The following is a 12,543-nucleotide window of genomic DNA, read 5'->3' as shown; positions in this document are numbered from 1 at the left end:
ATTTTCATCACCATTCTTGACAAATTCTCGTGTGGAAAACATTTCCAATCTTTATGAAAGAATTTTCCAAATTATTAGTTAACAATAAATAACACATGTATACAAATGCTATAAAGTATAATTCTTGATATAATAAATGCTGATGTAAAATAATGCATCTATAGGACAAATTCAAGTGACTAAAAATTATTTTAATGCTATGATTTCTGACTTCTTTGACTTAAAGAAAATTGTGCCATCAAGTTATATAAATATTATACTGTAACATATTAACAATATTATATAAAATCCAATATAAAACATTTCATTGATAACTTGCTGGACAGCAGTACACTGTTTACCAGTTGGATACACATCTTATCAATACACAATGTTTGGATCATAGATTTTCTTTATTTTCATAAATGAGGACTGTTAAAATATTAAATGAGGAGTGCTGCATATATGTAGGGCCATTGGCATGCTATTTTTACTTCTTATCCTCAGCTGGTTGTGATCGTCAGCTGTGAAAGACTAAGTTCCTGTACTATACACTGAAAAATGTAATGGGCATGCTGCCTTCATGCTTATCAATCATCACAAGTTTCTCCTCGTGAGTAACTAGCTACCAATAGCAGGAGACAAGCAGGCATTGAAAACAACATGGATGCTGGAAGGTGCTAAAAGAAAAATACCAACACAGAACCTGAAGAGTAGAGGGTGTATACACTAGCAATCACATGGCAGAGATTGAGAGGAGAGAAAGCTGCTGCTGCCCACTGCTTAGTGTTTGCAAGAGTAGTACACCCAGCATTGTTTGCAGGAGAAAAAAATCTAAATTCAAAATTTGGAATGTGAATTCTACTAAATGTGTGTATTCTTGCTATTGCCATTATAAAATGCTAATTTTTACAAGTAATTGTATTTTTCCTAGGGGATGCTCATTGAACTTGGTAACATGGTTAACTGGTGGTAAAGGAGAGGATGAGTGGGAGAATACCCCCTTACTCAACTACCGACACTAGCCACTTTTCCTCTAGCTGCAGGAACCCACCAGGGCAGTTGAGGTGTGTTTAACTGTATGAAAGGCTATGGTTTGTGTTTCTAGGAAAAATACAAATTACTGTTAAAAATTTGGTATTTATTTCCTATAGTAATATACAACCATCACCTTTATCACAGGAGACCATTAGGTGGGAGGTAGTCATGTCAAACGACAGGTGTTGAACAACCTCCCCCCAAGTAAGGAAGAAACATCATAGAACCATAAAATCCACAGCAAGGGTTCATGGTGAAAGGCAGTTACTCTTAGTCAAACCTACAGTTGGTCTAGCAAGTATATCTACCTATGCTTCCCCCACTCCCTTGTTAAAAGGGAGAGTGGAAGGAGAACACATCTTCAGACTATCTGGATGCTTGAAGTGCAGGCACCATGTATCTAGCCCAACCCAGCTTATACATTGATGTAGATGCTGATCCAGAATGGAAGTACAGGAGAGAGCTAGGGAGTCCAGTCACTGCATATCATTCCTCCATCTAAAGCTTTTAAGTACTTCGGTGAGATACTAGTTTGTCCAGGTGCCTACACCTGTAAAGTAACCACAGTGGGCCCCAAGAAATAATTTAGGGGCAACTTCCCTCTGGTAGAATCGGGAAAGGGATACAACCCAGACTCCTGCCCGTATTGCCCAGAAGCACCATGAAGATCATCTGAAAGGGTACACCCTTTTAGGTGATCTTTTTGTATCCTCCTGAGGAATCAAACTCGTCAGGTAATTCAGAGTTAGAGGAGACAGGCTACATGGGAAGTGGTTCCCACGTAGCCTAAGACAAAGAAAAAGGAGCTAGTACTCCAGCTTAAGAGCTTGGGTCCTTCATGAATGACCTGACAGCTCAAACTAAGTGCAAAATACATGTCATGCAGAACCACCGAAGTCTCAGTGGAATGGGTCACAAAAAAATTCTAAAATTTCCTGTCAGCAACTGACTAGTTCGAGACTTCATTTCACAAGAGAGGGAGTCCATCCAAATCTGAGGCCAGACAGAATGCCAGAAAAAACTTCACCAAGACTATATTAGTCAAACCGAATGTCTTGAAAATAGGACTCTTAAACAAGGCTTCGTCCGAGAACCAGTCTAGCCTCTGGATCAGGCTGTGAAGGACCTCTCACTCTAAAGAACCAAACTATCCATAAAACATCACAGAACCCTAAATGACCTGTCAAATAAGAATACCACCACTAAGTCAAACTGCTTAACCTAATAGTAGATAGTCTAAGGAAAGGTAAATGAGGGCCTCTGACTAACTAAACTGGCACTAACTGGAGGTTAAATAGAAAAAATTGTAGAATCTAGATTGTTAGCTAACAATATTACTTCCAGGGAATGGGATGGGGAGAACAGAATCTCTTCACCATGGAAACTATGAGATCAACTTGCAGAAAAAAAAACTCTGCCCCCGACTGGAAAAGCTGCCCTTTGAGGAAATAAGAACTATTCCAAACCAAACCACTGAAATAGTCTCCAACCCAATCCCCACAGGCAGCCAGACAGAGTGGCAGCTGTCCACTCCTGCATCTGCAGATGCAACCAAGCTAAGAGAAAATCCCTCCTCTGTTCAGCAAAACACTCGTACAATTGTTCAAAACAAGAGCACTATTGAATAACCTAATAACTGTCCCCCCAAAACCTCCTATAAAGTACCTAACACTTGCTCTGAATGCTAACCTGCACTTAGGCTAGTCCTAAATCCAGAACTTCCTGACCAGCCAAGACATTTGGAATGAGGGAGACATCATATTACTCCTTGTAAGGGGTTCCTGTCATTCCATCACCACACTTGTCTGTGACTAGCAGCTGGAGAAAATGGTAGAAATGGAGATCCTATGAGAGAACAGAAATTTACTATAGTGATAACAGGTAGCTGAGGATAACCCACCAAAGCCAAAAAGACTGTTCCTACCAGGACAGAAATCAACACTATACCTCCTGGAGTAAGCCATCCTATGTGCTACACCCAGATCCTTGTCTGCTAGTTGGGTACACATTTAACTTTATCCCGTTACCCCATTTATTAGGAGAAAGTAGGAGAGGGCCAGAAGTATGAGGGCTCTCTCCCAGAGCAGAAGTTAGGAGAAACCCTTTGACTGGGTAATACTTATAGCATACCATAGCAAAGTCTTAAGATGACATCTTGTAGATTTTTTTTTTTTTTTTTTTTTTTTTTTTTTTTTTTTGTTTGAAATAGTTTCAAAACCAACACCTTACAACAGATAGGTACTCAAGTAGTACATGTTCTCAGAACTGTCTAAGCTTGAAGTCATTCCTTGTTATGGATTACTGCACAACTTGTGTCATTCCATCTAAAGAGAGTATGCAAAACACTTATTTATAGTTAGGACTTGGAGTTGGAGTTCCAACTCCAGTCCCACTGGCCTTCTCATCTTCAGAGGTGTTTGTAAAAATACTGGAGGCTGGTTCTTTATGACTTCTAGCGGCTTTCTTTATTGTCTGTAATCCTTATAGTACCCCAAGTGGAAGATGAAAGATTAGCAACCCTTTGAAATAGGGCAGCCAAAATAATGGTTGACTTACAAAGTAACCCTCCCAACCCATTCTCTCCCTTGCCCTCTTTATCAGCTTTAGCTACAGGAAGGGCTGGGAAAGTTTATTTCTTCTAAACCCAAGAAACTGAAGGCCTAATCAATCAAAAAGTTTTACTGCAAATCTCTATACCCATTAAGTGTTGAAAAAATACCAAGTGGTGGAATAGAGAATGCAGGACTCTTGCTTGTTTCCACTGCTGACACCATGTTACCTATGAAAGAGCACCATAGAGTTTAACACTAATCCAATGATGGGAAGGAAAGGGAATGTGGTTTTTTTTCGGCCCTTAGTTCACTTCTTACTTTTCCTTCTAAGAAATAAATTTATGATAAAAGTAAGTTATAATTCTGTTGTGAAAAAGCTGTGATTAAATAATGCCATTTAGACAACAGCCCTGTCAGAGGTATGGTTGCACACTGGTGATTTGGCACTACTGTTTACCTACAGCCAGGATAAATGCATGAGAATTCTTCCTGGAGTTCTTACATGAGGCCTTAGACTTCCACTTATTCTTCTTTCTCATAAGCAGAGGAAGCAAGTCTGGGGATGGGGACAGTTGATCTTGAAAGATAACAACAATGTTGAGGAAAAAGGAGGTGAAGATGCAGAACATTTCTTCAGTTTTCTTCAGAATGCACTGTTCATCTTTCATATCAAAGGGCTGGTCTGGAACAAGAGAGGCTGAAACATCTGCTATAGGTTCAGGCACTGTAACTGAAGACTTTGCTTCCTCGCAGATGACAGAGAAGCTACAGTATAAGATGAGAACTGCCAAGTGTCACATAATTTGAAGTTTCTTGACAAGATGAAATGAAATGAAAAGGGTTTGTTCTTTTTAGTTGGAAAATAAGCAAGAGGGGCCTGGTGGCTTCATTAGCTGGTGAACACCTCCCTTCCTTCCCTTCCACCTCTTATGAAACTGAGAAGAGGACCATGCACATACATAACAGTGAAAAATCATACTAGTATCTGTATCCCTACAAAAGGAAAAATTCTTCTGTGACTCTACCAAGTGGAACAAGAAGTGACCACCTGGATGCCCAAGTCCCTTGCACCTTCACTGGTCCTATTTGTACTCCATAAAGACAAACAAGGCCAAATGACACAAAAAAAAGTACACAGAAAAAAGTAGTATACAGTATAAAAAAAAAAACACAGTTAAAGGAAAAAACAAGTATGGCAAATTACACAATCAGTCCAACAACCACACATCTGCACTGTTCGATGGCTGAATAAAAAGAGGCTAGTGTAGTAGGTGAGTGAAGGGTATTCCCTTACTCAGCCCCCTTTCCCATTAAGTAAACAACAGTTGTCAGCTCATGCTGAGGGATATCTGTGTAATAAAATGCGATGATTTGTATTCCCTTAGGAATATATCATGGTGTCGTAAAATGGACAGTCATACCTCAAGGGATGACTGTCATGAAAGTAATTAAAGAAATAATAGAGCAGAGTTAGATGTATCTTGAGTAAGCTTCATTGGCTTTCCATTAAAGTAAAGTAAGAAACAAATGTAAAATGTGTTCTGATGTATTAATAACTGTAATGTTGCCAAAGCCTTTCATATTTAGGATCATGAACTAATATTTTTATAGATTAAGAGGCCAGGAGGTAGGAAAGATATTGTCAACTTGAACACATAAACATCAAACTTATTGATTAAGTTACTTCAATAACTAAAAACATAAGGCATATACTCATTTGAAAAGACATTGAAGACAACAAGTGAAAATTCATTACGACATGGAAGAGAGAAAGGCCTATTTATATCAACCTAGAAATGACTGTGCTTTTCTATGCAGCAAAAGAATGGGTACTTACAAAGGAAATGCAATTCTGAAGTCAGACTAAAATAATGCCAATAAAGCTGAGTAAATTACATGAGCAAATAGCTGGAAGTTCTTGGAGATTAAAAAACATAATTCTGATTAGTAGAAGAGCAACTAGTTTGAAAATAAGTAACAAATCTGATTAGTAAAAAATCCCAGAAAATAGGGAAAGGGCATAGAGAAATGTTTAATTTCCTACCTGAAATACATAAAGAAGACATTGCATCTGACTTTCATTCCTTGAACGCACCAAGAATAGATGCTGCGTCCTTTGATTACATCTGACTTCCATTCCTTGAATGCACCAAGAATGGATGCTGCGTCCTTTGATATGTAACTGTGATTTTAAATACCGTCTTGACTACTTGTAGTACTAGTTTTATGTCTGATCTTTGCCACAAACAGTATGCGAAGTCCAGATCTCAACTATCTTGCTATCCTGAAATAGAGAATACAATACTTATTCCATAAACTCGTTACTCTGCAGCCTCAGTCAAAATCTGTCAGATAAACAGGGCAATGCATCAATGTAGTCAAATTATTAAAATGGATTCTGAATGTTTATAATGGGTTGTGTTGAATATGGAATTTAGGTTAAAGGTCAAGCACTGGGACCTATGAGGTCATTCAGCGCTGAAATGGAAATTGGCAGTAAAAGGTTTGAAAGGCGTAACAGGAGGAAAACCTCACAGTTGCACTATGAATAAAGTGTTAAGAGAGGGTGGGAAGTAAGATGAAGAAAGGAGAATATGAAGGGAGGTACAGTAATAGGAATGAAAGGGGTTGCAGCTAGGGGCCAAGACACTGCAAAGAACATTAAGTAATGCCTACTGTGCACCACATGAGGTCCACTGACGGCACTATCCCCCTACAGAGGAATATTTATAATGGATTTATGCATGTGGATACTTTATGCAGTAATTCACTAATAGTAACAGAACATTTCAACCCAATGCTCACACATTTTCAAGGTCTGTGATGATGGAAATATTAAGGGCTGTTGTCAACTTTAATTTTTCAACAAGTTTCTATATTTCACAAAAACTGTTAGGAGTGATGCCACCAAATTTCCATTATTTCATATTATGCCAGTTTTGTCAGCCGAGTAGAGTTTATTGGAATAATTTCCATAGAATAAGGTTTGTTTTCCAAAGTCTTTGTGATTAAAGGGTTGTGGCTAATTGTAAAAATTCAGAGCATAAAAAATAACCTCCACTGCCAAGCTAAATTGAAGAAAAAGGAGCATATAAAAGAGCCCTGTAGAAAGGGGAAAAAATGCTGTTTCAATCTTGGACACGGTGTGTGTAAGCTTGATAATGTCTACAAGCCTCTTTTATATGATTCTTTTTCTTCAATTGATGTCTTGAAGTGGAGGCTATTTTTACTAGTCTGAATTTTTCCAATTAGCCCTAACCCTTTAATCCCAAATAATTTGGAAAACATTCCTTATTTTATGGAAATTATTCCAATAAACTTTATTCAGCTTAGAAAAATGGCACAAGGTAAAATGATAATGGAAATTTGTTAGCATCACTCCTCACAATTTTTATGAAATATAGAAACCTATAGAAATTTTGAAGTTGACAGTAGCCTTTTATATTTTCATCATCACAGACCTCTTGAAAGTGTGAGCATTGGGTTGAAGTGTTCTGTTGCTAAAAGTGAATTACTGCATAAATTATCCATACGCATGAGTCTATTGTAAATAATCAGAATCCATTTTGATAATTAAATTAGCCTTGCATAAATGGATTTTTTGTTTTACTTGAAAATTCACTTGGCCCCAGCAGATTATGTTTGTGCTTCATAGCTTTATGCATAAAATAATACATTTTTAATGGGAAGAAGTTCAGGGTTATAAATTTTTAAGTAGACTTATCTATAAAATTAACACATTAGCACAGACTACATATTACATTTATAAGAAAAAATAATGGCCAGCTCTTTGATTGTGTATTATTACATTTTATATCAGAAATGTATTTTACACATGTATAATTTATTTAATGTACAAATATTGTTATCATTAACTTTTGCAAGTCATGAAAGTGTAATTATACTTATATGTAGAGCCGATACCCAATGAGGTATTTCATTCAGTTTAAATTTATTATTATTACAAATAATTTTTTAGCTTTTAAGATATCTTTTGAAGTATGAAAAATATTCACATTAAATATTTCTCTTTTTACAGGCTGCCCTAGCAGACTCCAATTTACCACTTTTGAACAATGCCTTCAACTTGCCAACTAGCATGGATAATAAGGGTGGTTCACCACCTATTACGTATCAAGACACAATGCCTCGTCATGAAGAGGAGGATGAACAGCCTCCTCCACCTCCATCACACAGGGAGCGAGAAGAAGAACCAGATGACTCTTATGCATCCCAGATAGTAAAGCAGGAAGTGACTGAAGAGGACAACGCCATGGATACCCAGAGGGAGTGTGAAGAAGAAGTGCTTCATCCAACTTCACCATCATTACATTATCGTCATCACTATCCTAGCATGGAGGAAGACAGACCAAGGTCTCGTAGTCCAGTACCGCCAAGCCCTGTTTCACAGCCACCACCACCTCCACCTCCACCAGTCTCGCATGCAGTTTCCCATGTACCAACTTCAACGGGGCTTCCTCCTCCTTTACAACTTTTACATGAAGCACATATGCGACAAGGACCGCCTCTAGAAGGCTAGTGATGTGAATTAATGGCAAAGTATCTGCTTACTATGAGTAGATGAACTGCTTGAAAAAAATTATATATAAATATACATAAATGAAATACTTTTCCTACTGCCATCTTCCTTGATGAGCCAGCTGATAGCTGGCCCAATAACAAGACGCATATCCTGGTGTTGAGTGTGTTTCAACTGGTATTCCCTTATTTAAAAACATAACTTTATGTAATGTATATACAAGATAAACAGATAATTCAAATGATAAAGAAGCACCGGCACACGTACATGAGGCAGGGGAACCTGTTGGAAAAGAAGGAAGAATTTGTTATTTTTGCACTAATGAAATTAGACTTTTTATTAGATTAATTGTTTCATATCAGACTAGTCTTACCTACAACACTGACGTCAATTACGATGCAAGTGTTATTTTCTCGGTGATGGACAGATTGTTTTGTACAGGTTTTGACAAGGATGTGATTGCTTACTATCGTAAGAGTAGAGTTTCTGAACTTCATAGCACAGGCAGAGACTGAAACTCGGCTTCACCTAGTGTAGAATAACCTAAGGCAACAGATGGACTCAAGAGCTGTCTGTATACCATTCCTAGATGGGTCAGCAAAATGTGTACTGTGCTCTTCTAGCCCCTTTTCCCCCATCAATATCCATGTAGGTAGTGAGTATGCTGGCGTCTTTGATCAACTCGGCCATTTCTTTTCATTGCAATGTAAATTATGGCTGATTAACTTGATACTAGGCACTGAATATATATTTATTATAAGGACACTGCAATGTAAGCTATAATTTAAGTGCCATATTGAGCTGCGAGCTAACATTTTATTGTATACGGTATGTTAACTGTGAAAATTGATCTCAAGATTGTTCTTCCATGACAGTGATAATTAACAAACAACTGAAATGAAATAAGCTACCATTATTTATTTTTCTTATATTATAAGAACTCCATTTACTGAGTTAAAACCCAATTTTAAAATTTTAAAAATTATGCAAGAACTAGAACCAGAAAAAATCGACGCAGTTATATGTACCTCAAACAAACCCACCTATATACCTTATTTATTTCTTATTTATACCAGTAGATATTAAGTGGGGTTAGGAAAGCACAGAAGGATCCTAAATAGCTTAGCAAGTTAGTGTATTTTTAGAATTAAAATAACCATCCCAAAACTAGTGACACTTAGAAAGGAAACCCGATCATTGTAGTAGCCTGGTTCAGTTCTTAAAAAGAACTTTCAGTTCTTCAAAAGAACTGCATTTATTTTTAAATAATTAAAAATAGTGATGTTTATCTGGTGAGAAAATGTTATTACATTTTTTTCACGAAAAATGACTTCACACTGGTTTTGCACAATTCTAAGATGCTGTAATAAAAAAAAAAAACTTATGTCTACTGTGTTGTCAATCAAGAGATAAACAGTTTATCTTTTGTCCTTTAGCATTGGTGTGAATTACAACAATGTCTAAATATATGCACAAAATTCTAAAGGAATTTGCAATACCCTGGATGGTCTCAACACTGTATAAACCCCTTTTCCAAAGTACATTCATTGGGCTTGGTTAGTAGGAACTGCATAGAATGGACCACTGTCGTAGGCAGCATTGTTAAAGATACGATACATATTCAAGCCTGTGTACTGCATTATCACTGTAGGTTAGCCTTGCTGTGTTAAGGAGTCAGGACTATGGTAGGCAAGTAAATATTTTATAATTGTGATTTTGGAAATAATTCAGTATAGAAAATAAAACCATGACACATACATTTTTTGGAGAAAAGGTAAAAAATGGAAGCCCTTTTATGTCTGTCAGTGTGAATTTTCAGCTGCTGTAGGTATTAAGTACTGTACTTTATAAAAGAAGCTTTTGATAAACCCCTGTCGTAGTTCTGATTCCTAAATTGCCATATGTCCCTGTTGGTCGCAAGTCACATGGTAGTAGATGAGCTTCTTGTAGAACATTCCCCTGGGCAATGTCAGGCCCAGTCCCTGAGCAATAACTGTCCATTGTATGACTGTATTATCATGATCCCTGCCCTCCACTCATATTATTAGGTCTACTTACATGCACTTTCATGGGCTCTCTGTACAGTGGTGTATTTTCTTTTTATTTTTTACAAAGCAAACTTTGTGCTTGCAATTGTTTTTTTTTATAAATCGGACTGATATGGATAAAACTTCCAGAGAGCCCAGTGTGTGTGCAAGAAAGAGGCCCCAAATACATGACTAGTACAGCATTAAAATTTTATAGTGAACGGTTCCCTAGCTGACAGTGTACTTTAAAAAGCCAAAGTATATAAACTTTTTCCTTTCCTTATTTTATATGCAATAGGTTGTTTACCATGAAGCCCTAATCATGTGGGTGTAAATATGAGGTCATGTGCAATAGCTTTTCTAAAAAAGCAGAATATGATCCAGGAATGTTTATCATCCTTTTTAGGTTCTGAGTTAGCCTTACAGACCTACATGCATTTTGAGGGCCTCTTTGTATATAGATTTCACTTGTGAATCATGATTATTAAAATCAAGCCTTTGAATTATTATTTCAGTGAGCTTATTTTTAAATGAAAATGAGCATTACTAGTGATTTTCTCTTTGAATTTAGTGATCATGTATCACACAAAACAGCCAGAAAACTGGCTACGTACAAGTGTACAGATTTTTAAGTTACAGATGTTGCAACCATCCTTTGTTCATACTGTAAATTTATTAAAGGTAACATGCATTTGCATTTACCATATCACCAATGTTTATCATTCAGATTTAGTCCAGAGATCTATAGAAATAAACATGTCAATCTCTTTATATTTGTATGGCAAAGTGCATTGTATGCCAGACATGTTGATTATTTATCAGAAATTAGTGTTTTTTGATATTAAAAATATTTACACCAGGATATTTTGTCCTAATTTAGTCTCTCATTCCTCACTCAACAATTTGGCAAAGGATCTTTGTTGTCGTAAGCTACCTCCTTTTTACATGCTTTATGTAAAAGCAGGAGCAGTAGTAGTTGTGATGATTTGACATGCAATTAGATTTTCAAACTCGGTGATGTTTATAGTCATTGTTTAAGAGTAATAAGGTTTGTCTAGAAAATTGTTTAATTGCATATGACTACTTTTTGTTAATTTCCTCTAGTGAAGAGATCTGAATTATTTAGTTATGTAAATGTGCAGTGTACCATGTACAATGCCTGAACTGCCCCATACCTTGATCAAGTCTTAATTTTGGAGAATTTATTTGTTAAGCCAATAATCATTCTTGAATTATTTCAAGTGTATTTTATATCCAAAACTAAAACTTTTCTTTCAAGACTGTAATTTATACCTAACCACTACAATAACTTAATGACTAAACTTACATAACATTTATCATTCAGCCGCAAAGTTTTACATTTTTTTTCACAACAAAGAATCCTAAATAACCTAATCACTGTCAAGCACATGAAAGAAAGAGTGAAAGAGCAATGACCAATATGTGATATAGAGGCAAGTTGTCCACCAGTGTTGGTCATAATGGAGTATCTGTCTGCATGTGGTAGTTTATTTTGGTGATAAGTTGAAACACTGTACATCCCTCTTCCCCACATGTAAAGTCCCTACAGAGCAAGTAAAGTCATTAGAGTAATAGTAGTATTTTTCATTCTTGTTCCTATATGAAAGTTTACTTTCCCAAAATGGTTTAAGTAAAGATGATAGGCAGACTGGTCTAATGTTACAAAGATGGATCATACAATTTGGGAGGGAGGGAGATTGCCTTATATGGGAATATGGACCAAGATAAACAACCAGCAATGGCTTACAATCAAGATTGAGCAGTTTTCATTATAAAAGGTGGGGCTGACCACCTATTTAAAAACAATGTGTGAAATTGCAGAATTTTTTTTTACCAATTTTATTTAAAAAAAAAAAATCCACAGGTCGGAGTATTAAAAAAAAAAAAATCAAGCCAAATTATGTAAAATTTCAAATTTCACTTCTCTGGCCCCATAATGAAGATTAGTGTTGGTTTATGCCCTCTGAGGACGAAAATTGAAATAAAGAACGGAATTAAGTGAAATTGGAGGAAATGAAATGTTAACCAATAATACTGAAAAAATTCCATACGTCCATATAATGAAATTTTTTTTTATTTGTCACCATTTTAATCTCCGTTTTCTATGGCAACAAATCAACATAAGCATTGTTTATGCCCTCTGAAAATAAAAATTAAGTCACAGAACAAAATAAAATGAAACTGGCAGGAATCAAATTTTACCAATTATGGTCAGAAAAAATTCAGCATGACGGCATATGGAAATGCAAAATTTTTCAACATTTCAACTTAATTTTTCTATAGCTGTAAAATTTAGATTAGTACAGTAGTGCCTCAGGTTACGAAATTAATCTGTTCCAAAGCGGCCTTCGTAACCTGATTTTTTCGTATCTAGAATTACGTTTTA

At 36.3% G+C, this 12,543-nt stretch overlaps 1 protein-coding gene across 23 annotated transcripts in view; it reads left to right on the top strand.

Annotated features, from left to right (window-relative positions):
* The window catches only part of LOC135210713 (forkhead box protein P1-like), a 627,610-nt gene extending 615,879 nt beyond the window's left edge, over positions 1 to 11,731 (top strand). For 19 of the 23 annotated variants that reach the window (XM_064243497.1, XM_064243492.1, XM_064243493.1 and 16 more), the window contains one exon: positions 7,609 to 11,731. In XM_064243497.1, coding sequence (XP_064099567.1) covers positions 7,609 to 8,109 — 501 coding nt within the window. In that variant the 3' untranslated portion in view covers positions 8,110 to 11,731. Of the gene's footprint in view, positions 1 to 486; positions 882 to 913; positions 1,098 to 7,608 lie in introns of those variants that run through there. The other 4 variants (XM_064243499.1, XM_064243501.1, XM_064243498.1 and 1 more) reach the window with 4 other exon arrangements.
* The last annotated feature ends 812 nt before the right edge of the window (positions 11,732 to 12,543 follow it).

The sequence above is a fragment of the Macrobrachium nipponense genome, chromosome 4, assembly GCF_015104395.2.
Source record: "Macrobrachium nipponense isolate FS-2020 chromosome 4, ASM1510439v2, whole genome shotgun sequence".
In the NCBI taxonomy this organism is placed as follows: domain Eukaryota; kingdom Metazoa; phylum Arthropoda; class Malacostraca; order Decapoda; family Palaemonidae; genus Macrobrachium; species Macrobrachium nipponense.
Note: the sequence above shows the minus strand (reverse complement) of the source record. Positions and strands in the feature narration are given on the sequence as shown.